We start from the raw sequence: 26,235 nt of genomic DNA, 5'->3' as shown, positions 1-26,235 counted from the left end.
CAATTTTTTGATTAGAAAAGCAGAATAAAATGTGCAAATTAGCTTCATTTATAGTTTGTTATACTCCTTCCCTCTAATACAAATATTTCATTTCTAACTCTGAGTGTAAGTGCATAATTTAATGATAAGTGTTTCTGCTCACAAATGTCCACGAGCACAGACATGCACGCAAAAACTGCGTGACTCCTCGCTGGCTGTAACTCACCGCGCGTGTTCACCTGGAACGTCCTCTAAGAAGACGTGTGACCATTCTGATAGCCGTCTGTGTCTGCAGGTGAATGAGTGAAGCTACATAAACAGTTAAATTAGCATAGCTTACCAGCCGTAAACCCGACAACAACACAGTGGGTGAGGGTCGGAGGGGGGGTCGCTTGACATTCTAACTTTAAAGGAAGGATTTTAACAGTATTTGCTGTGGGTTAAAGCAGTGGACCAGCAGGCTACATGTTTGAATCCAAACAAGTTTCACTCAATCCCAACAACTGAGGATCGCCATTGTATAGCGGTCGCTAGGGTAACGTCACGTCGCCGTCATATCGGATGTGGGCGGGGCTTAGCGCTAGAATCCCTTTGATCCTTTCATGTCTTGTGTGACATCACCTTGGTAAAAGTCTATAAATAGAACCATTTGCACAGGGTTAGTCACAAGGTAAGTTTAGTAAGAGGGAGTAAGAGGCATTAATGTCTGAGACACAAACTCAGCAACTTACACAAAATTCAGAATCAAGTCCAGATTGTAAAAAAGTTATATCATTTGAAAATATGAATTCTGCCATTGAAACAACCGATGCGATTCAAAGCTGCGCCACTGAAGACGACTCTGAATGTAGTGTCGTCCCTGGCGTAAACATTTTACGGAGCGACGAGGGGAAATCGAAGCACTGTGTGTGCTGCCCTCAGTCATGCAACCAGCAACAGAATCCGGGGGATCCCGAGTCAGTTGATCTCCAGGAACCTCCGGTGTCAGAAGAACAGCTGCTCGTTAAAGAGCTAATAAATGCTGTTATTACACGTGCCTCCAAAGAGGCAAAGGTGTCGCCATCGGAAATGATTCAGCAGCGCCTCTTCACAGCTCTGTGGGCACAAGTTGAGCAAAAGCCTCTCAAAATCACACACAGGGGGATTAAAAAACTTGAAAAGGTGATTTTTAAAGACATAACAAAGCGGCTTGACATTAGCCCTGATCTCGTGATCATTGCGCTAGCCGTAGGTCAGCCGTACCTAGAGGTGATCATTTCCATATTTGAAGATCACCTCTTCCGTAAAAAAAGCCTACTGGCAAGGTTCTTCTCGTGGTGCGTTAGAGCCGAGGATGACGAGGACGAACAAACTAAAGCCATGTCTGAAACACGTTTAGAAGAATTTAAAAGTAATATATTTCGGATACTGGAGAAAAAATCATCATCTGGCATTAGTGTCAGCGATTATGATGATGATGAAGAAGAACATGTGAGCGCACTCATTGATGCTGTGCTCACACGAGCTGCAAATAAATCGCACTACAGACCTTCTAAAAAACTCCACAGGTATCTGTTAAAACACGTGTTGTCTGACAACAGGATCAAAGATCTGCATATACATGAAAAAAAACTGAAAGATCTGGACAGGGCCATTTACAAAGAGCTACGTCAGAAAACATTCTGTAAAGAAAAACATTTACTGATGTTACTGAACGACGAGGACCCAGTGTTGAGAAAACTGACGGTCGATATCATTAAAAATCACCTGATCGACACTATGCAGAATCCAGCCCTGTGTGATGCTGAAGAGGCTGAAAATTACAGGTTATCTGTGGAAGCCTGCATCAAGAAGGTGGTGACACGTGTCAATAAAAATGCCAGTTCACCTTCCTCTACTGAAAAAGTTGATGCCATCACCCAACGGCTGTTCATAAAACTCTGGCCTAGACTTAAAAAGATCAAAGTTGATAATGTGATGTTCATCAGTGATATGGTTTACAGCTCTTTAATACAGAAATGGAAAGAGCCAGATGTCATACTGACATTCATGGAATTAGACCATGAATATGCAGATGATATAATTATAAAGGTTTTCAAGGAGCATGCCATCACTGTATTGGAAAGTGAACATTTCATGACAAGCTTCTTTCTCTGTGCGGGTCATGCTGTATGGATCGCAGGCAGAAAATACTTGGTTACTGTTATGTAAGACCCTAAAAGTAGATTCTGTTCATCTGGACGTAGCATTTTCAGTTTCAATTTATTTAACATCTAATCGAGTCATTTTAAAAACCCTTGACCGGTCGAGGCAGATGGCCGTTCCTCACTGAGCCTGGTTCTGCCGGAGTTTTCTCCCTGTTAAAAGGAAGTTTTTACTCCCCACCGTCGCCTAGTGCTTGCTCAGAGGGAATTGTCAAATTATTGGGGTTTTGTTTTGTGCCATCTAATACACAACTTATCGTATTGGGCACTCTAAATGTATTTTTAATCAATAAAAAGATCCAAAAAAGATTATATTGTGAATTCTGCGTGTTTTCATTGTCACACAAATGTATACATTTTCAGCTTAGACTGAACGTGTTTGTTTGTCATTCCTTTCAAATCAAAGATTTTAGTAGCAACTATTGTATTAAAACATTGCACAGGCGTTTTACTCTGATTACACAAACCTTATGTAGGAGTAGGTCACAGATAAGAGGTACTAATTTGTAAATTTGACCTCTGACCTCACAGAGATCAAATGTGACAGGATATTTGTGCTGTAATTTTCAGACTGTAAGGATTATTTGTATGTAAACTATAATTTCATATTAAGAATCCACATCAACACATTCTCACTCTCAAAGTGTAAAATGTTACACTATAGGTGACAAATCGTCAGTATGTTACGCTTTTGGCCACCCAACATGTCCCTGTGTTACTTGTTCGGAAAAATGAGGAAACATGAGAACCATTTCGAATCAATCTACACGTGTATGTTTATTTTACTGTAATTGCTTTGGAAAACACTATCTAACACGATTAGGTTATGATACGGGTTAGGATTAAGGTTAGGGTTATGGCTGGAATACACAGCTGGAACGTGTATTACACCGGGAGCGTCATTCTATTGGATGTCATCCACAATCCGGCGCGTATCAAATAGATGCGGAAGGTTACCTTTCACGTGTCTATGGGACACCTCGGAGCGCGACTAATGGTCGGTATGTTACACGTCGGGAATGAGAACGGGCTGTCCACATATATTGGTATGTCATCTACTAAATTTTGCCAATACAAACAATGGCAGTAATGAATTAATTCATCAATATAATAATTAATATATATAAATATAAAAACACATTTACAAAAAAAAATTATTCACTGTCTACTTTAGCAGAAGGTTTCTAGCTGAAGATAGTTTAACCAGCTGTTTTGCCAACACCTTCATTTTTATCATTTAGCATCATTTTAGAATATAATACATTACTGTAGATCAGGGGTCCCCAATCCCAGTCCGCGAGGGCCGGTGTCCCTGCAGGTTTCAGATCTTACCCTGGGTCAACACACCTGAATCACATGATTAGTTTGTTACCAGGCCTCTGGAGAACTTCAAGACGTGTTGAGAAGGTAATTTATCCATTTAAATCAGCTGTGGTGGATCAAGGACACATCTAAAACCTGCAAGAAACCAGCCCTCGCGGACTGGGATTGGGGACCCCTGCTGTAGCTCAAACAGCATATGAAGCATTTAAATTCAGACCAACCTTATAACCGTATAACACCGATGGGGAACAATGTGTTCTGCAGAATACTCTTGATACTTTAAGAGCAATTTGCCAATAATACAGATTTATGTGTAGTAAGGTGGTTTCATTGCTACTTTTATTAAAGGAGTGCTTCTAAAAATTGAGGTTGGCTGGTCGCCTCTGTTTCTGTAAAAGTCACAGCATGCCACCTTGGGTAAGAATATGTATTCTTAACATAAACATATACAAGCATGAATCTAAATGAAGCTTATGCGTAAGTTCAATAAGGAAGAGCTGTAATCAGTCATCCGCCTGCTTTCCTGGGTGTTCGAGCTGCTTGTCTTCATCACTTCCACTTTCCCACGCTTGCAAACTCAATCATTACTCTACTCCAGTCTTTTTCTTGCCCACCGTCTGTGAGCCAATCAGCCGCTATTCTGTCTACTGTAAATCTCACTGCTTTTCTATCATTCCCCCCTTCATCTTCATTACCACCATCTAGACTCTGAGGTTCCTAATTCCTATCATTGTTGGTCTCCAGCCTGCTATGATGGGTCAACTGAGTTTAATCATCAAACAGCATAATAATAGTCAAATTGTTTATCTCAATACATCGTGTTCATTACTTCCATAAGGAAAATCGTGAAAAGCTGTTTTCTTATCTGCTGTTTCTGAGTTCAGATACTAAGTTTAACTCTCGTGGATACCTTGTGATAAATGTTTTCACCGAGCAGGCTTAGTTTGTTTCTGAATTTGCTGTCACAGTTTAGTTGTTTTCATTTCCACTGACACATCGGCTCCTAAGATCATAATACTACTACCAAAGTACTACAAGGATCCGGAAAAAAGGACAAAGGGAACAGAGTGATATAAAATATAGGAAATGTTTCTTGAATTGTTAGCACAAGTGTATATGTGTACTTATCTAGTCAGGTTTATATGCAATAGTGCTCACTTATTTTCTCATCATTTTATTAACTGTATTTTTCATGTAAGTCATTGATATTAAATATTGATTTTTACAGAGGGGTGGTAAGAGTAAGAGTTTGGTTTCAGTTTTTTCTGTTAATATTTGGATATTTTTCTTGCATTAACAATTTTTTTGATGAGAAAAGCAGAATAAAATGTGCAAATTAGCTTCATTTATAGTTTGGTATACTCCTTTCCTCTAATACAAAGATTTAATTTCTAACTCTGAGTGTAAGTGCATAATTTCACCTGCTGGTGAAAGCGAATGCCGTCCCAGCAGGAGGCCAGCTACAATGCATGATAATTAGCCTTCTGTTGTGATCTGGTTTCTGTCTTGGACTCCCTGGACTGTGACCTCTGACCTCAGACTACAATCGCTCTCAGCTGGAGGCCAAACAGCCTGTCAGTCTGCCTCCTTCCAGTACTGCCCGTCCCCCCGACGGGAGCAGCAGCCGAAGAGCACACCGAAGAGCACTGCAGGGGAGACGGACTGAAACAAATGATGGAATGATTAACAGAAACAAGAAGAAAGAAAACTGATTCTGATATAAAGTAAGACGTGATGCGAGTGCCTGCTGACAGAGCTGTGGTGCTGCAGTAACTGATGGGTGACACAGCTGCTGCTTAAATTACAGAAAGTCAGTGAGAAATATAACTGAGGGTCCTTTTTATGGAAATAGTGGTGAAATTTCATAGTTAGCACAGAGGCTCAGACTCCTCTGTTCACAATACCCACAGCACTGTAGCAGAGGAGCATCACTACTGAGGTGACTGTGGGGTTTTCTCTCAAAGCTGCAAACATGTTTGAGAAAAAAAACTTTGTTATGTTCATATTGCCATTGTTTCCTTTAAATTTTAATATTTTACTGTCTAAAAAATAATTTTTAATATTATTCAGTGTTTACTTTAGTCAAAGCCAGTCTAGATGTTGTTTCCGGTCTTTATCTTAACTAAGCAAAGCCAACAGGCTGTTGTCCACCTAAAGGCAAATCTCACTGTGCTAACCCACCGACCAACATCTGGGAAGCAGATGATAAACAAAAGAAAAAAACCATCTGAATTGCTGTAAATTACACAGTTCAGGGAAACACAAAATTACAAAGCCTGTAAACTAAAGACATTTTTTTTTATTCCAGTTCCTTCCACAGTGGGACTTTCCCTGAGTGCCAGTTTCCAAAATGATCAGCCCAGCCTTAAATGCATGTTTATGTTTGTATGTAAACAATCTTCAGGGAAACATTTAATTATAAAGTCATTCAGGTTTCACCTTCATCCCGTCCAGTTCTGCTGGGAACTCAGCAAACCAGGAGGGTTTTCTGGAAAATCAAAGCTGCAGTTCTGACTTCAGACAGCAGGGGGAGCCAAAGTTTTACTAAAGAAACCAGGAGTGAAACACTGGGAGAGGCAGTTTTTAATGGTTGGAAAGTGGTAGCTACACAAACAGGTGAGAGAAAACAGCTCTTTAGGCTATATGTTTCTTTTAGTGACTGTATACTTAAACATAATGATGCTTTATTTGAGTCAAAATGTGAGTCATGGTGGAAAACCTTTGGGTTAAAGCCCAGAAAAGTGGAAACTAAACATTTCACGTCACTTTAATATACCTGGTTTTTAGATCTACTTCATATTTATATTTTGTCTTACAATCAATTTAAAAAAAAAGCAATAAAACTACATTTTTTTCTTACTGGATGCTTTTTCATACACCGTTCTTCTTTATCAAATTGGAAACTGTCAAACTAGGGTTGATCATCTTTTAGTAATTTAAGTCTCTTTTTTCAAAAGTCAGGAAGTACTAGTCTTTGACTCTTTAGTGTCAGGTCTGAGTTTTTTAGCCTCAATTACGGTAAATCCAATATTTATGGTTTTATAGGTAAAAAGTTTTTTTAAGGGACTCGAATAATATTATTTTCTAACTTTGCACTGGACAAAGAAATGTTCAGCCTTAGCTTTGGCATTGTATTCAAAAACTGCGCTGTTATCAACATCTTTCTGTTTGAATCTCAAGAACTAAAGCCTGAAAGTGATCTGAAAGTAAGAAAGTGAATTCTGACCTTTTACTTGAACCCACACTGCTGCCGCAGAGCAAAGTGCACCCAAAATTTGTGAGGTGGCACAAACGTTACTGATTCAAATCATGAGAAGGCACAGCAGAAAGATAAGCCCACACCGGGCTATGAGAGAGATTTGCCAGTCGGGTGAGTAATTAGAACTTCCATGTCGGCAGGAGTGAAAACATGAGGTGGGCGGATCACCGAGGTGTCATTTGGGACACGATTAGCATCATAATTATTAAAACTCAGGGCAGTCATGACTAATGCTGGCCATGTGCACTGCTGCTGCACTCATACTGAAATTTAATGGAAAAAAACATAAATGAAAAGCAATAAACAGGATGTTTGACTCATTCCTGTCATTTCACCAGAATCCTAATTTAACATCTTGTCTTTGTTTTAAAGACCTTTCTGCACCTGAACTCACAAAAACACTGGTTTTAATCAGTGTTGCAGGCCTACAGCGAACAGAAGCGGGAATGTTTATCCATGGATGGCTTTCTTTCATAAAATGTGCAGAGACTTAGACGAGTACAAAGCACTTAACTTGCTGTTGACATCGGTTGAGTCACGAAGCGTTCAGAGGCTGCAGGTTGCTGAAAACAAAACGATCTGACTCAGTAATAGTTTGGCACACGTCAGCAAGTGAGTAAAAGCTGGCAAGCGGCTTCAAATTCTCCTCTTTTAACAGCCAATCAGGATGTCGCTAATGATTATATTCGTTATCTGTTCATTAATTATCTAGAAAATGTTAAAAGACCTGACTGTGAAGACGAATCAGACATTTTCTGTTATTCCAGCCGCTACATGTTCAAGTTTAACATCTGTTCAGAACAGCAGAGAAACATTTACAGACCAGCTTTGAGCCCAGCAGAAACCTCCAGGGATGAAAAACAAAGCCCACGTGAAGCGCCTGACTGCAGTTCCTTTAATGGCCACCTGAGGCTCGTTACAAAAGTGAGTCAATCCAGGTAAACAGCAGAAGTAAACATGCTTACAGCTGACACAAGGGGAGGACTTGTTCTCTTTGAATAGTTTCTACCTCTGTAACATTTGCGCAGTTAGATTTTTTTAACTAGACCATTAGCAGCGAAATAACTAAGTGAAGCCTCTACTAAATTGGGATGCTGAAGCCTTTCGGACCATTTTAAATGGATTATTAGGGCCGGTGTCCTGCAGGTTTTAGACGTGTTCTTGATCCAACAGAGCTGATTTAAAAGGCTAAATTACTTCCTCAGCATGTCTTAAAATTCCTGGTAATGAACTAATCATTTGATTCAGGTGTGCTGACCCAGGGTGAGATCTAAAATCTGCAGGACTCCAGCCCTTGAGGCCTGGAGTTCCCCACCCCGGGCCTAAATGATTCCAATAAAGCTTGGGAGAAAGAGCTGAGTATGACCCAAAGAACACCACCCCCACAGTCAAGCACAGAGGTGGAAGCATTATGGTTTGGCTTTATGTTTTTGTTAAGAGCACAAAACGACTTCACTGCATTTAGGGGCCATGTACTGTAAAATCTTCAACGAGAACCTCCTTCCCTCAGTACTGAAGATGGGCTGTGTTTGGATCTTCCAGCATGACTGTGACCCAAAGCATACCACCAAGGCAACAAAGGAGTGGCTGAAGAAGCACATTAAGGTCATGGAGTGTCCTAGCCAGTCTCCAGATCTCAATAGCATAGATGATCTTTATAAGGAACTGAATCATAGACATGTGCCCCTGAGATGTGTTATAAGTTCTGTATCTGCACAATGTAAACTTTATCATCAGATAGTGAGCACGAGGCTTACCATCTAATGATGAAATTGTGGATGACTAGGTGCTAGCCATCTTCGTAGCGACTGTACGCTACAAAGCACAACACCAGACGAATTTATGTGCCACTGCAGCATGTCGGTTTTCTCAACCCTCCCTGAGCCTGGCTGTGCTGAAGGTTCCTTCCTGTTAAAAGGGCGTTCTTCCTTCCCACTGTTGCAAAGTGCTTGCGCAGTTTTTTGTTTTTTTTAACAATATAGTATAAAATGCCTTAGAATCACTGCTTTATCCCAACCTTAAAAAAAGGGGGCGGCAATCATAAAAATTTACACTCTACTACAGTAGCTTTGCATGATTCACAGTTTAAAATGATGCTTATTTGGACAACAGTGCAGCACCTCTGACAAAAGGAAGCACCGTCGGGCCACCTACTTCCTAAGCCTACTCCATGGATTGCCTGCCCCTTACCAAAATAGGGTTTTGGATATACTTTACATGAGCATCTACCACTCTAAATGTGTATTTTTACTGAAAATATTAGATAATGGTACAACAAACCAGGTATCTGGGTATATTTTACTCATCTACAGTCAAAATATCTACAAAAAATGTCAGTAAATTTAAAATTTTCCTGAATTCTAACTCCAGCTAACATCAAAGTCCGTAAACAAACTCCCCATTGTGTTTTCAAGTGGCAGAAACATGAAATAAAGACAGAAACTGACCTTTTTTTAATGAACCCTGATTATTATTTAATTACAAATGAAGATGAACAGATAGCAGTGAAACAGAAGTACATGTGGATCCTCCATGACATAAAAAAAAAAAAAACAAGTCTCCGTCTGTCCTCTGGAGTGAGCGCTCACCGCTGAGGTGGACATGAGAGGAGAGACAGAGACCCGAGTGAAAACACAGGGGGAAACGTTGCAAATAATAAAATGGTTAAACAGTACAATGCTCTTTTTCTTACAGAGTCCTCCAAAAAAAAAAGGGAAAATATATATACATATCATCATAAAATGAAAATGACTGTGTCTGACCCCCTCGCTGTAGAGCACGTGGGGGGTTAATGTGACCCCGCTCCTGTCCACGGTAACACGGTTATAAAATCAGCGTAATTAAAAGAAAAATAATAAAAAATAAAGACTGCACTGAAGCCGACTAGTTACGGAAAGAGCGCAAACTCACAGAAAACCAGGAATTAATGGAGAAGAGGCCGGGTCGTGGCGAGAGGATACAATGCAATTTAAAAAAAATTATTAATGTTAATAAGATAATAATTACAAGAGTAACAGTAATACGTCTGAAATAATACAGAAGAAAAATGGTAAGAACAGCACTGATGAGGCTGAGGAGTGAAAATGTGAAGCTGGTGGGAAACTGTTATTCTGTTGTCAGGTAAGGCAGCACAGGTGTAACAGTTCGGGTGTTTTTATTTTCCTCTACCAGACTCGTGTTAACTGCTACATCTGTCCTTGAAGTTCCCTCAGAGTTTACGGTGTAGGTTTTTCCCCATCACTGTGACCTCTCTCTCTGACCAATCAAATTTAAGGAGGAGTGGGATTTAAGAGAGCAACACTGCTCGAGAGAAGAGCCCTGAAAATGAGGCCACAGGTGTTTCTGGTGCCAAAGGTGGTGTCATTTCCAAATGACACCAGGATGAGGCTGCTTTAAACAAATCAGGGGTGTCCTGGTGCACTGTGACACCTGTGAGAGCAAATCAAGCTCCAGGCAATCCCGCTAGGCTGTACGCAATGAATGGAGAAAGCCGGAGGTGCTCTGTCTTTAGGTAAATGTATGCATGTGAGCAGATATGCAGACTCTACGCTGTCAGGGTCCTTCATCAGAGCTGGTGGGATTTTTGCTCATCAACTTCAAAAGTGTGTCCAAAACACCCCTGTGGACACGTACCACGTGCCTGATGGAGACAGCTGATGATTGGTTTAGGACATGGATTTGAGACTGGAGCTGGTTGGACAAACAGGACTAAAACCTGCACCAAGACTCTGCAGACTGGGCTAAAAAGCTCTGTGTGTGTGTGTGTGTGTGTGTGTGTGTGTGTGTGTGTGTGTGTGTGTCTGTGTGTGTGTGTGTATAAACGGCTTAACCATAGAAACCACACACACACACACACAGACAAGAATGAGCGAGTCAGATTATGGGAAGTCCCTCTCTCTCTCTCCACTCTGCCCTGAGGTTTACTGATGCAGTTTCCTCGCTGCGTGTGATTGGCTGCAGTTTCTATGGCAGTGCCAAAAGACTGCGGAGGCGTCTGATGTCAGGTGTGATGTCATGTTTCCCTTTATTGTAGCCACAGTAAAGCCTCGCTAACCATCGTACTGTGTGTGTGTGTAGGCTTCAGATCAGCACAGACACACAAAGCTTCGAATCCTCAGTCAAAGTCCAGTCCTATCACAGCTGTGGCCCTGCTGACCTCATGTGGCGACATGAAGCTGAATACCTGTGCCGTCCAATCAGAAAGCGCCCTGAACACACGAGTCCGTTCCCCGCTCCCTGTTTTGCGACCTTCACCTCTTTTAAGCTGATTTTTAAGTTTGAGGCGGGTGGAGAGCGAGCAAACGGGAGGACAACCCCTCCTAAATTTGCCTTTCTTGCGACAGACTCCGTGTTGTGGTGGTTAAACTCCACCCAGCTGCCACTCCACGGGCATTAAAACAAACACACCAGATAACAGAGTCATAATGAGTTAACCCGGGTCAGGTTAAATCAGCAGGTCTCAAACTGTGGAACATGAAGTGGAACTAAAACGAACAAATTTGATGCCTGAAAGTTTGATAAGGGAAAAAACAACAACAAAAAAACGTGTGAGGTGTGAACTTTTAAGTTCGAGAACCACCGGGTTAAAAGTTCACTCCTTTCTCCAAGTCACACCCTCCGTCCCCTGAATACACAATAACTGCTTCCCCCCCGTTTTTTTGAACAATATAAATATAAAACTCTGATACCAGTGGCCTTTTGTCGCTGCAGCTCAACGGTCAAAGAGAAGGCAAGGGTGAGAAGGCAAAGGCTGAATTATACTGGTAATAATATGCCCATTAGAGTATATACACACACATCTTTACCATTAAAAATAGTAGGATTCTCCTGATTTGTATCAAATGACCATATTGAAATATAATATTTGAATTCAATATATATTTGAATAAAATATATATGTGTAGATTTACTTATTCTGTATCTTTTACAAAAGCAGAAGGCATGGTGGTACTCTGTGAGTGTGTGAGATAAAACATTAAGCCGGGGGTAGGTCAATAAAACTCGAGAAAAAAAAAAAAAAGGCACAATCTACCTGTTGTTCTTTAAAACGGGCACATTTCTGTTTAAAACTCTGAATAAAACGACATAAAAATGAGCTGTTATAGCAACATCTCAGTGAAGGTTTGCCTGAGTTAACCTTGATGCTCGACATTCATTTCATGGTTCCCGTTCTTGTTCGCCCACCCACCCCGCCGTTAGACGAATCGCTGCTTCTCAAATACAAAAACAAAACATCACGTGAACAGATTATATCCAAAACACAGAACGCCCTCAGATCACTGCAAAAATGCCCTAAAATACTGTCCACGTCCTCAAGAGGCACAAACGTCCTTTGACAGAAGTCCTAAAAACAAATCAGGGGAATGCAGACGAGAGTTTTTAAATCAGACGCCATCAAACCTCCAAAAACCCCTCGGTGATTGTGCGAAGTCACGCAGGGACATAAAAAGCAGAGAAACCCTCTGTATCCTCGAGGTTAGTGCACCAGCTTTGGGTCCACAAACACACACACACACTTGTTTCTGTGGGAGTGTGTGTAATTACAGCCTTGCTAGTGGATGCTTCCTCATTTCCGCAACAACCGAAGAGAAAATTGGAGAGAAATATCCGCCGCTCTCTTCCCAGACCCGGATGCTTTTTGCTGTACAACGTCGAATTCATTTGCAAACAATCTTGTGCGACGGGTCAGGAAAACAGTCCTCTCCTTTTCAGCTTCGTTCATCTCTTGTCTGTACAGCGAACGAGCCGAGGACGAGGAGGCCCCTCAGTCCCGTGGTGTCCCCGCTGATTGCTGAGCTCTTTCTAATCACCTCAAGTCCGTAAGATCCTTCGGAGCGAGGTCGGCTCTTTTTTAGCTCGCAGCTCTCCGTCCTGTAAGGAACTGCAAGGTGACGGGTGCAGACAGAGAGGCACTTCTATAATCTCCATCAGGGCGGTTAAAAGTCTCTTTTTTCTTCCTTTTTTAAAATCAGGAACTGTCTGTTATGGTGAGTACAAAGGAGAGAGGGGAATTCTACTTTCTTACAACCTGGATCTTTGCACCCTTGTATTTTGTCTCAGAGTTCCAGAAGAAGGACCCATTAATCCCATCAAAGACGTAATCTGGGCACAGATGCGATGTGGGGGGAACCATGGCACTGTGAGGGTGTGGAGGGATGGATGAGGCAGTGTGCAAATGGATATTAAAGAGCAGACGCCCTCTCTGCAGAACTCTAATGTTAAAAGAAATAGAAGTGGGCAAAAATCCATGTACAATCTAAGTTTGGTTATCTCTTAGTGTTCGAGTCACAGGAGAGACGGCGTCCACCGCATCTGGTGAGATGCGAGGCGTCTCGCCTTACTGTACATTAGAGGCAACCCAAGCTTTTACATACATCATAATGCCGAGCAGCTACCTGCTGACAGTACTGACCGCCAAAAGACGTGACGATGCGAAAACGGAAACAAAGCCGCCAAATTTTTCTCTCTATTTGAACATGTTGGTGTTTCATATGAAGGAAAATATTTTGTTCTGCAATTTAAGAAGTGTACGAGGAAAAAGAGACCAACGACTCCTCGAATTATTGCACAAAAACACACATTCCTGCATATGATACACACGCATGTTCACATAGAAGCTGAAGAGCTAAATCAAAGCGCATTAAACCTTTAAGCGTTTGTCTCCATTTTAGCATCAAACGAACTCTTGCGTCAAATCAAATCCTGCTACGTTTACTACTGCTGGCGAGGACCGACGAGACTATCCGAGGTCTTGTCTCCAAGTCAGATCCTGTGCACGCGTGGAGCTCAGCAGCCGGAGTTCTCCAGAGACAGCTGCGCTGTGGCCCTCTGCAGCTCCGAGCTCGCTCTGCGCTGGGTGGGAGGCGGCGGCAGCATTAGCCCCAAAATAACCCCCTCTCCTCGTCCTCCTCCGTTCTCCACCTCGCTTCCTCTTCTCTCCGCCTCCTCCTCGCCTTCAGCCCGCACTTTCTTGTCCTCTGCCTCGTCCCTCTCTCCGTCCGCCTCCATCTTCTGGTCTTTGCTCCAGCGGCGCTTGAAGCGAAGTTTCAGCGGGATGCAGCGCGTGCCTCCGGGGCTGATGGGAGCTGCTTGGCTCCCCGGCTCGCTCTTCAGACTGATCAGAGGGAAGGCCAGGCCACCACCCCCACCGATAGGAGGCGTGGCGGGGGTCTTGAAGACCTCATCGTCGGGGTCATCGTCGGGGTTATTGTTCTGAGGAAGAGGAGCAGAGGGGCTGCTGCTGTTTCCGTTAGCCTGGTGATGGTTGTTTAGCTGATGGTGATTGTTGTGGCCAGCTGTCGGTGTGAAGATATCGCCTTCATTGTCCTCATCGTTATGATTCTTTTCATCTTCCTCACTGATGTCGGTCACCTCCACATCTTCTTCTGACTCTATGTCTGAAATGGGCTCCACCTGGAGAGAAAGAATTTCTTAAATATATTTCTGGTGACACATTAAACAGTTTGTTTGAACTAAATGACATAAAGCTGTAATGTGACCCAGCTGAAGAGGATATTTCAGAGATATTTGTAACTTTTGTGGATTTGCCGGGCTGAAATTTCTGGACACAAAGTTGCACCTTCAGTCTTACGAGATGTGATGCAAACTCAGTTTTGGCTCATGCACGTGTGCTTGGAGACTCACCTTGATATTAGGCGGCCCTCTGCTCAGCAGAGAATTGGTCATCTGACTGGACCCTGTAAACGAGGAGGACTGGCTGGAAGAGGAGGAGGAAGAAGCGGCCATTGAGCTTCCCGCTTCCCTCTGCTTGCGTCCGAGCGGAGGTGGCTGCAGCTTGAACTTGAATGGCGATGGATGCTGGTGTCCTTCCTCTCCGCCTCCGGGCTGCTGACTGAGGGAATGAGAGAGCGGCATGGGTGGGCCGTGGAGGTGATGTGCAGTGGCCGGTTTCTCGGGGGTGGGGCGGTGGGGCTGTGGGATGACGATATTGGGGTAGTGGAGGAATGCTCGGGGGCTGAGGTGGTAGTTGTAGACGGACTGGGTATGAGCCTGTAGGTAGTGCTTCATGTCCTCCGGGTTGAAGGAGAAGTGGGAGCCCAACATGGGGGACGACATGGAGGGGGACGGGGTGTAAGAGAGGTGAGGGGTGGGGGTCATAGACAGGGCTGGGGAGAGAGTTGGGGCCAGCAGACCTCCAGAGCCGGGTAGGGGTGAGATGGGGAATGGGGACAGAGGCTCTGGGTGGACTCTGGGAGCAGGTCTGGGGAGCCCAGGATTTGGGGCTCCACCGTAGACCCTGAACAGAGACTCATGAGGCATGCGGGGGGGAAGGAGACTCCTGAAAGCTCTCTCAGGACCCCCAACCCTGTCCTCTGCACCCACAGCCTCCTCCAGCTCAGAGTTGGTGGAGGTGCCGTCGCTGCAGTCGCTCACGGAGCCGCGGGCCATGCGGCGGCCCACGCTGCTGAACATTCCCGGGCTGCGCAGCTCCTCTGTGGATGAGAGGACCTCGGATGGTGTGGAGGGGGGAAAACGGAAGTGGGTGCCTCCGGACGGCACGGGCGGAGCACTCTGGGGGACTCCTCGGCCTGTGAGGAAGCAAAAATCAAACAGATGTCACCAAGTTTTACATATACATCCTTTCGTCTGTGAACTGGATTAAAAATAAGAGCGAATGCCAGAATAAGATCTTAGCAGGTGTGCTACAGAAACAGGCCATGTTCGAGCTTTCATGTAAATAATGTGCTTTAAAAAACCTCTGAATTTCACTGGAAGCTGGTGAATGGATGCACAGGAGTAATATGAAAGCACTGTGGACTATCTGAAGACAGTTTTCCCAATCCTCCCTGGGCCTAAGTTACCTCAGTCTAGCTCGTAAAACACTGGCTGAAACATCGAGCTGACTTATTTTAGATTTTTACATTTCTAAAATTTCCACAAACTACCCTCTGAACCTGAAGAGAATGGGAAAAGTCACTAATGACAGGAGGTTTTATTTTAACCAGAGGGTCACAGGCGCACACACACAAAAAAACAGCGGGTTACACACTAAGCCACAAGTTCCCTTCTCCTTCGCTCCCCCTCCTCCTCTCCCTCTCCTCGCCAGGGAGACTGTGGCACGGCAATAAATTCTTGGCATCCGAGCACGTGCCAGAATTAAATATTGGAAAAGTTGCTCTTACTGCCATCACAAACATGGGTTGGGCTCTTCTGTTTTTTTTTCCCCTCCAGAGCTGCTGAGTGAGGTTTCTGAGCACATCTGCCATGTGTGTCAGCGATGACGAGCGCAGAGAGAAAAACTGCATGCGTGCATGTATGTTCGCCGCGTCTGTGCTCACCAATCGATCCAGATTGACGTGGGCGTGCGTGCAACCGTCGCATGAAACCATCATATCACAACATGTCAGTGTGTGGGCCACATCACACGGAGGCTATAATTAAAGTTTCGTGCTGCACTTATGTCACCCAGGATCTAACGCTCCATATGGGCTGTGTTTACACTGGGTGGCCGGGACCAGAACGAGAGTCGGCTTCGAGACCGGGGCGAAGCTGGGACGTGGCACACTCAGGCGTGCGCGCACAAATTTTACACGCTGTACGTTTCTCTAGGATGGCATCCAGCTCAGACTAAAAGAAAAAAAAATTAAATTAAATTCAGTGAACGTCATCTGTAACCAAGGCAGGGTGGATTAGTACGTTCGAGTCTTTACCTACAATATTTGTCTTTGGCGAGTAAATTAGTGAGGCCCCCCACCGCACAGACTGGAAACTTTCTCAGACAATAATATTTGAATGTCTGTTATATACACTCTTTTGGGCTTTGTTGGCTTTAAAAGCATTCTTTCTCCGATTTCAAACCAAAGTCAGGGCAATGAAAAGAAAAAGATTTAGATTTGCAGTAGAATATAATCTTCTGTTCATGGCAAACGCGTTGCTGGTATCTTTACTGAGAAATAAGAGAAAAATCGACACCTAAAAACTGTTTTGTATAAAAAAACAACAAAAAACTATGCGAGTCATATTTCGCAGTAGCTGTCAGAAGGTGAGCCAACAAGCCACGTTTATTTAAATCACAGACACTTGAAAACTATTTTTAATAACACTCTTAAACATGCCCCATGTTCAGCTTGAGCCCTTTATCTTTATATGTCACTAAATAAATGGAAATTATCTCTGTTTTCAGTATTCTGAGCACCCAAAATCCTGCTTAAGGGCCCGGAGTATAAATTGAGATAAAATCCAGATAACTACGTGAGCTAACCAAGCTCAGACGAGATGAGCTGAGCATCCATGAGTCTACGAGAAGAGCAGATATTCACCGACATGATACCTGCTGAACCCTCAAGGTTGTCGCCAAATTAACCAACAGGTAAGGATAACATCCTACTACATAAACAAGGTGCAGAGACTGCAACACGAGGTGGTGTCAGTGAAGTGTTAGAAGGGGTGCTGGGGCAGCCTGTGAGCTCGAAAATGTGCCGGATGCAGGAATTGTAGCAGGTCTCAGCACCACATTCGCAAGCTCTACAACACAGTGATGAACTCAGCTAGTCGCTGATTGCTGTAAACCTGTCAGAGCGGAGGCTCGGTGGGAGCAAACACCGCCTCCCCGGGAGCTGCAGTTTCTTTTGCCACGTCAAAAACACGTTAATGCCCAACTGCTCCTGCAAAACTTAAGAATTTCGCCTCCTGCCATCAAGTAAAGTTCATTTATTGGAAATTCCTGCTGCAGCAGCTGAGAAAGCATGTGTACAAGAAAAGAGCACATGTAGGGATGCACAGCTAGGATAATAACATAGTAATAATTAATCTGATCGATTATGGTAATTTAATTATTTAACAGGATTATCAGCTTAAATTATCAAAACATGATGAGAATTTTTAACTTTAAGTAGAAATCCAAAAAAAAAAAAAAAAAAAAAAAAAAAAAGGAAAAGAAAAAGAAAAAGAAAAAGAAAAAAAGAAAACAAGGGGAAAAAAGGAGGTGGAGCTGGTGGGGAAAGAGGCCATCAGGTAGGGATTTATTCCCAGACTAGCGTGTGTTTTAAGACTAAAGTTCACCTCGTAAAGTGTCTCCAACCTCCCACAGCCCCCACCTTGACTGAAAATCACTTTTTTGTGGTGCTAATGAAAGACGTTTTGGCTTTCCACCAAAATAAAAAAGTTTTTCAAAGCTCGCTTTACTCAAAACGTAAAATGCTTTTTTTCTTATCAGATGGGAAAAATATAACATCACTTCAGTTAAGCCCGGTAACAGACTCCTTACATGTGGACCTGCTGAGCCAGGAGCAACCCTGTGGTTGAATTAAAAGTGATGTGATGTGTACGTACCAGAGCCCATGTCGATGAAGGGGTAATTGACCAGCACTAGCTTGTTGAAGTTGAACTTGTAGGTGAATCTCTTCCCTTTGGTCTTGTGTAGGATCCTCTTGTTGTAGTAGTATCTGAAGAGAGAATGACAAAAAACAATGTTATGTCCCAGCACGCTAACATATCTTAAGTAACATGTAGTAAAACTTTGATTGTGGCCGCTTTTGTTGTAGTCTCGCATTTAAAGGAGTGTGAAAGCACGGATAAGCACAGCGCTGAGCTGCCACAGAACGATAAGACACCAGTGATAACTCACTCGTTAGCCAACATGTTTGCCTGTATATCAGAAACACTAAGTCTGCAGCCCCTTTGTGAATATTAAAACCAAATCAAAGCTCAGCTGTCTTCTAGAAGTTGTGCATAGTGGTGTAAAATGAGCAGAAAGATGTTTAGAGTCATTACAAGATTTTCAGCTCTTAAAATAAGGAGAGAAAAAAACTACAGGAACATAAAACACGAACAGCCGCTGCATTCAACCTCAGGGTCACAAACAGGCTTTCAACTTACCAAGACTTTCATGTTCAATGTTGATTTTCATGCTTAATGTTACAGAATTGGTGTTTTTGGCCATGTTAAATCAAACCGACAAACAATAAGCCCAATGTGTGGCTGTTCAGAGCCCTCCCTGCGTCGTAGCTTTACACTGCTCAGTGTACAGCAGACAATTAAACAAGCTGTTCGCAGTTAAATTCCAGCTCTCTCTGGGATTACTTAAGGAAGTGAGACAGCCGTTCAGACTCCGTCTTACCCAGGCGGCTCCATTAGTAAGGCTGTATTAGTCATCGTCAATACACACAGCGATGCAGAGGAGTGAATAGCGAGCTCTGAAAGACGATAAAATGGCTCCCTGTGACTCACCGATAGCCTCGGGAACAAACTACATTCATATTTCTTTACAAAAAACTTGGGCATCAGTGTCTCTCATTCAGCTGTGACCGGTCACTTCAATGTGAGAAATCTAAGAAGCTGTTCATCATTATCGGAGGCATCATGTGCAGATGAGCTCAGTGGTTACATATTAAGAGAGAAATATGGATTTCTGTGAATACAGAGCTAAAAATAAGCCTCTTAGTGTTAATAAATTGTATTGAGCTGCTCTCCAGCGTCGGAGGTGGCTGAATATAAAACGCTACGAGTATTTTGCTTGTGTGCCTGCCTCTAATGCGGCCATTGATCCATATACAACCGTTCACGTAGAAAGATCAATAGTTTATTTGTGGACAAATAACATGCATACATAACCCAAGAGCCAAACACGTGCAGTTGAAACAGCCGCAATACGTTTATATTAACTGTGCAGTGATGTAACTGCAAAGTGAAATATTCTTCCAATCAATGAGTCACGCTGCAAGTGACAGAAAGCCAATAATCATGGATGTAATATTAGTGGTAATAATGAAGCTGCTCCTGTGTGAGCATTAGTCAGAGGAGTCTGGAACAAGTGAGAACAACCGTGAGTGAAACAGGAGCTCACCCAGCCCCTCAGCGACTCAATGAGTGGAGGGCCTCTTCTGACAGCCGACTGCTACGCACGCCCACGCAGATGTAACCCAGACACACACACACAGCACTACAGGCAGATATACAACAGGCACAAAGGCTCAAACATACGATGCAGGCAGAAAACAGGCAAGCCAACAACAAAAACTACCGACATGCACAGCAAACTAGAGGGAAAACAGAAAAAGGTGAAAAACAAGGGACACCACCTTTCAACGCTCAGGTTTTATGTATCAGGACATCTTTAAAAAAATCTAAGATAAATGTGTGACACATCATTTTAGGTTTTCTAAATCCCGTTGGGTTTGTGTAAGGATAAAAATCTATAGAGAAATCATGTGAATTAGGGAGCAGCTGAAAGAAGCTTTTTCTGTCAGTTTACTTTGACGGAGCTGCCAAACGACGGCTCATTTCCACACAGCTTTACTGTCCTTTATGCATCACAGTAACTTAACAATAAAAGGTGTTAAGAAGAAATACTTTAGTTAGTGCTTTGGGTGCACACGCCTCTCAGGGTGCGACTAGGCAATGAATCAGTATTACCTTTCTTCTACTCGTTGGCCATTTAATAAATCAAATTACGTATTAAACCTCTGTAAATTAAACCTTGCGTTAAGAAAAACAAAGATTTTGGTGGACGCCTCAATCTTTTGTGCAAGCCTTCAGCCTCACAACAATAAAGTTTTTTTATTTCCTTCCTCCTTCTGTAAAGTAGCTGATTTGAAATATGAAGTCAAATCACAATCAAATGGCATCTACTGCTATTTGTTTCCACACTTGAGAACTATGTAGAGGTGAAAAATTAACAGGAGCGTGCAGGCAAAACCCAGTGCAAACAAAAAAGGTGGAAAAACTCATAACAAATCAGTACACACACACACACACACACACAGCATTGAATGGCAGGATCTGTGTGTGGGTCTTAATAATATCAGGGCTGTGCGTGCTGTGAAAGCTGGTGGACATAATGTTCGCTGACATGATAAATGGAAGGCACTTTGAACAAATCGGGGAAAAGGGCAGGCACATATGTGTGAAAGAAACACGCATACACAATCTCAAACAGCACCGAGTCAACATGGGGCAGCCAGTCTCACATCGTGGGGCCCCGGTTCTCTCGAGGCCTCGTGGTCTTTGAACTTCCTTCAAACAAACTAGAAAGGACTTTGGACCGTACAGACGCGACTTCTGTGCAGCGAACGCACATGCAGATATGAAGGAGCCCAAAAACACATACGCTCGATAACACGCACCGAATGAAGAAACGTTCATGTGTGTACCGGCGCGTGTTTGCTTCAAAAGGCGGCGAGAAGCATCAATCAAAGATGAAGAGGACTTTCTTCTGACGACGTCAGAATTAATTAACAGCTCGTTGTTAAAAAGGTTTAGAAAACCACAGAAAAGGCATTCACAGCAGAGCCTGGCTCCAGCTGCTCCTTGATGTGAAACACTGAGAGCAGGGAGAAAGTAACTGCTGAGATATCAAACTGACTGTTAATATACTGTTAATTCTCTGTGGCTTAGTTCCTTCGTGGGGATAAGAGCCCTGTAATGCCCACACTCACATTTGGTCTGTTTTTGTGTATTAGCAACAAGTTTAATAAGTTTCAGTTCACAGAGGACATCAAAGGGGCTCCCAGTTTATCACCCAGTGGTTTCAGACTGAACTTAAAGGACAATGCTGCCAAATATTTCCTGATGTGTTGTCACTTCAGATGGTTTTTCCTCTATGCTCAAAATAGGTCTTTGCAGGGGGTAACAGCACACATGGGCACCATTGGCCTGCACAGAGTTAAGGCAATGAGTCTGCTGCTTTACTTAGCAGTTGTTAGTGTGTTCTGTTATTTTGGGCCATTTGGTAAACAGAATGGCTTCATTTACTCATAAAACCTAACTTTAAAAAAAGAATATACAGTTTGGTGACTTGACTTTGGTGCAACCACACTTTCACCAAAAACTGTTAGTACTGATTGTCTTTTAAACATGTTAAGCTTGAAATGCTCCTACAGTGGGGATTAAAATCCGAGCCTTTATGATGTACAATGACTTCTTAGTGATGGATTTGTTGTGTATTTGGCTGCAAGTGGTTGAATCTCTCTTAATTTCCAAGCTCAGTGGTAGCCAACTAGTTAGTCCCAGCCTCTCTCATTATGTCTTCCCTAATGCCTGGCTCAATGGCCTCATCATTGAATCTTTAGAGAGGATCTTGTCTTCGAGTTGGGGTTACAAACTCTTCAGGACAGTGCAATAACAAGAACTATCAGAAGGTGGAAATGTGGACATTTCAGAAGCGTAACATTTTGTCTGTTCCAAGTCTTTTATTTTGAAAACTGACCGGACTCTCTGCCGTTCCTGGGTGTGACTTCCTGTACTGATACGCTCTGCGCAGCTTTATGAAGCTTTTGTTTCGGACACTATTGAGCAACATGCAGACGATTGCTTCTTCTGAAATGCAAGCATTATCCGGCGTAGGTGCAATTAGCTGCGCTGGAGCTCGAAAGAATCGATGCGGTGCTTGTTGTTTGTCTCGCTTAATGCATTCGACAAAAAAGTAGTCAGCAAAAATAAAAATAAAAAAAGATTAGGGGATTGTGGCGGATGTGTGTACGCGCTAGCCACCCTACCCATACAACCTCAAACGGAAGTTAAAATGAGTCAGAAACACCAACTTGTGTTGCACTGGTTATCTTTATTGTTGGGTATACTAACAGCCAACCAATGCTGCAAAATAAATACTTGATTCTAATTTGAAAATCATCATCGTCCCTTTCTGATCAACAAACTGGTGTTGATATCTGAATTCAAGCTTGGAAAGCATCGCTTTAAATATGCAGGCATATGAAGTTATGTTGGAAAAAATAAAGTTGAAGCAACAAACAACACAGATGGGCTGGAGGAGGGCTGACATATAACAAGGTGTTAAGTGTTTGTGTGTGTTTGTAGGAGCGCGCGAGTGTGTATGTGTGGTGACGAGGCAGCATAACTAGTCATCACCATAGCAAACTATATCCCACACCAACCTACAACACAGGAGGCGACACCAGTGACTGGATGTGTGCGTGTTCACAAGAACAGACTGGAAGCTAAATAAAAATTTGCAGCATCCCACATGTGCTCTGCAGAGGGTGAAGGTGTATGTTTCTAAATCGGCTGACACCCTGGAGTTTCAGCATGCCGCGCAGATGCACAAATCACGACTACACACCAGTTGTTTTTTTTTTCCCTTTCTTCCACCTCGCAAACTGTTGAAAATCAAACAAAATCTACATCAAAGTTACGAAAAAGGCAGAAAAAAAAAAAAAAGAGCTCAAACTAAGTAAGAAATGTAGCTAAATGTCTTTATGATGAATTATTACTGAACAATAAACAGAAATCTGAAAAGAATTATGAAGAAAAAAAGCTTCCCCCCATAGTTTAGAGTCTGTCTGCTGTCTCTCACTGTAAAATAGAGCACAGTTCATGGTAAACTATGATGAAAGCTATTCTTCAGCTCCAATTTTTCAAATATCATTCGAGTTTGTTTTCAACACCTGCAAGTTCAAATGAACAGAAAACAAAAAAGAGACTCGGTATAATTTAAAAATAAATCATAGTCCAATTCTGTTGTGTGTGAATGGACCGTTATCCTAACCCTGTGGTTTGATGTACTTTACTACCCTCAAAGAGGATCCATTTGAAAAATCAATCCAGCACACTTTACTGAGTTTGTTCACCCGAGGTTCAAAACAACACGATTCAAGCTGCTGTAACTTAACATTTATGAAACTGTCTACCCTCCTGCGTTGTGAATAGATTTCATAAAAACAAAATTTTCCAAAGTCGAAGCACCCATTTTGAGTGAACGATAAGTTATAGGCTAATAAAACAAAGCACAAGTTGTCACATGATTCGGAAGGCATTGTGGGCATTGTAGGGATTCTGGGCTCAGCCAATCAGAGCCAGCGGATTTCGTTACACGGGCATTTTGCCGTAACACGGGCAGAAATATTGCCGTCAAGTGCCTTCGTAACTTGAATTTTTTGTTAAATGGGGCATTCATAAGTCGGGGTTCCACTGTATATGGCTTAGCATTAGTATCAGCTAGCTGGGAAAAGCTGGCTGTTTTTCATTGGTGTTAATAGATCAACAAATACGAGCCATCCTAGCTCTCCAGTCCTGATGTGGAATGGATAAAACTCAGGTGTAACGAGGCTCGGCTTTGGTGATGAAGGCTTCTACAGCAGTACGGAAAAGTGAGTAGACCTAAGCTTACTTTAAGCTTAGCTACAGGTTGGTTACTTGGGATGTTAGTGGTGACCAACTGAATAATTTAGTGGGGAAAAAAAATAAATAAATTTAAAGTAAATAGAAACCATCATTAACCTAATGTGTTGCAGCTTACTCCGACACAGTCTAAAGCTCATTAAAGTAGTGCAGATCTGAACTGGACTGATAACATCTTAGAAACAACAGGTAACTGTGCTTATGATTTACTAAAATAATAAACCAACCTGGCGCCAACTAGCAAGCACAGCAAAGGTTAACTTTTTAATTTCACACTTTCAGACCTTTTAAGCAACACTTTTAATTAAATGAAGGACAAAACTAAACACTTTCCAAATGGGGGAAAAGGTCACTTCAGATAAAATAAAGTATGTTGTTCATCATTTCCAGGAACACTTTTAATCATCAGGAGTTACAATTATCCTCAAGCCATTTGCTGTTAAAATTGCATCTTTCATTTCCGTAAACTAATGAGCAGACTGGCTGCCGAACGTCTTCTTCATCATCAGGTTCAGGTGTCTCTGTTTGAGTGTTTGCCAGCCAAAGACTTCTGCACTTCTTTTAAAAAACAAACAAACAAACCATTTTAGGTCTATTGCCAACTATCCCTGTATATATTTACACAGGCAGCCATCACCAAAAAGGTTAAACTACAAAGACAAAAGCTGTTTTAATAACAAGTGTTTAAATATACTTTTATCTTTTCTGCTTATAAACAACTATGTTAAGTATTCACTGACTATATGTGAACAAGGTTAACCATGATTGGGTGCAGCCTGTTGGTGAGTGGGACTGTTTCTGATCCAAGTGTGAGAGTGTGAAATAAGTGGCATTGTGTGGCAAAAATTCTCCATGTGCAATGAAAATAACACATTTCAAACTGAATTTAGAGCAAAGACACAAATTTTAAGGGATTTTTTTTAAACCAACTATGTATCACATTTATTTTAAAAGACTTCAGGGACCTGCGATCATCCGGAGTCAAGTATTGGGTGACCAGATAATGAGTGAAAATTAGAAGCATCGAGGACAAAAGTTCCTGTCTGGAGTTGAACCTTAAACCCTTGAGGCACAAAAGGGGAGCCACTACAAACACGCAGTAATTCATGTTGGTAGTATCAGCAAGTTTCATCCCTGAGAATGACTGCAGGGTGTAATGCATAATGTATTTTCCTCTAAGAGAGTAAAGGAGTAAAAAAATAAAAATAAAATAAACTGAGGGAACCATTAAAGCACAATCCAGACTCATCTCATGTGTGGAAAATATTGTTCATAAATGCGAGTTGCAGTCTTGTTTGAATGGTTAAAGTCTTGCTGAAGGTGTGTTTCAAAATATAAAGTGAACCGTGTTTGAGAAGCTGACGCCTGTTAGACCCGTGTTAAAACCATCCCTCCACTCTTTAGTCCCACCTGAGTGCTCTGCTGAGCTTGTCGTAGTTCATCTGCGGTTTACACTTCCTCGCCCCCCACAGGCGGGCCACCTCGTCTGGGTCCTTGATGACAAACTCTCCGTAGTCTCCCTGCCAGGCGATGACATCATGGTACTCCTCTTTCCGGAGCAGCTCCAGAATGAAGTGCCACAGCTGGATCTGCCTGGAGCCCGGGCTCGACTCTGGCTTGTAGGCCCACTCTGGGAAGGCAAACCCTGGGGTGAAAGAGAGAGGCGTTCAGATGGATGATCGTGACAAGGAAAAGTCTTGTGTTTGAGTCATGTTATTGGTGATCTGCATGTGATTAACTATGATCCCTCTGAAGCCTTTAATTGTCGACTGGACTGGACTGCGGCCATTTTGTTGCCAGGGTCGACATCACAACAGCTGTAAACTGCTTTTGTTTAAAGCTAATACCCCTCAGGATTTTAAACTATGAGCATAACAGGTGACAAAGGAACTGTGCTAAGCTAGGGGAGGGGAATATTTGAGAAAGGATATAAGACACAAGATTGATGGGAGCAAAAAAAAAAAAACTTGAAGAAATCCCCAAACATCTCCTTGCAAGGCTTTGGTGCCTCAGCGAAAGCTGGTGATGAGCACTTTCGGTTAAATCTGTTCCCACAGATTGCAGTCATATCAAATCTTCCCCTGCTATCAGCATCAAAGCTGGAAAATCAGCAGTGTTACAACAGATTAACAGGCCTTGAAATATGCACAGACAAAATATAAGCTGTGGTTTTTTATAACTGCTATCAGAGCACAATCTCACCAGAGCACACGCACTATTACCCGAAAGTTTAAAGTATAGGCTTTGTGTTGTAAAGCAGTGGGTGGCAGTAAAAGACTCAACACCACTTCTACAGAAGGCCAGGCTGAAAGGCTGCATAGCAAAGGGGCACGCGCACACACGCACACAAACACACCTTATTAGGACCAGATGTGCCTTGGCAATCAGGCTGAGAAA

General features: G+C 42.7%; 1 protein-coding gene across 1 annotated transcript in view; it reads right to left on the bottom strand.

Annotated features, from left to right (window-relative positions):
* Nucleotides 1-9,188: 9,188 nt before the first annotated feature.
* erf (Ets2 repressor factor) overlaps nucleotides 9,189-26,235 on the bottom strand; it is a 44,849-nt gene continuing 27,802 nt past the window's right edge. The window contains exons 2-5 of the mRNA XM_004572653.6: nucleotides 25,249-25,483; nucleotides 18,037-18,149; nucleotides 14,389-15,293; nucleotides 9,189-14,157 (exon numbers count right to left, since the gene is read on the bottom strand). Of these exons, the coding sequence (XP_004572710.1) occupies nucleotides 13,531-14,157; nucleotides 14,389-15,293; nucleotides 18,037-18,149; nucleotides 25,249-25,483 (1,880 nt within the window). The 3' untranslated portion in view covers nucleotides 9,189-13,530. The remainder of the gene's footprint in view (nucleotides 14,158-14,388; nucleotides 15,294-18,036; nucleotides 18,150-25,248; nucleotides 25,484-26,235) is intronic.

The sequence above is a fragment of the Maylandia zebra genome, linkage group LG22 (genome assembly GCF_041146795.1).
Source record: "Maylandia zebra isolate NMK-2024a linkage group LG22, Mzebra_GT3a, whole genome shotgun sequence".
In the NCBI taxonomy this organism is placed as follows: domain Eukaryota; kingdom Metazoa; phylum Chordata; class Actinopteri; order Cichliformes; family Cichlidae; genus Maylandia; species Maylandia zebra.
The sequence above is the reverse complement of the archived record's forward strand: the minus strand, read 5'-3'. Positions and strand labels throughout refer to the sequence as shown.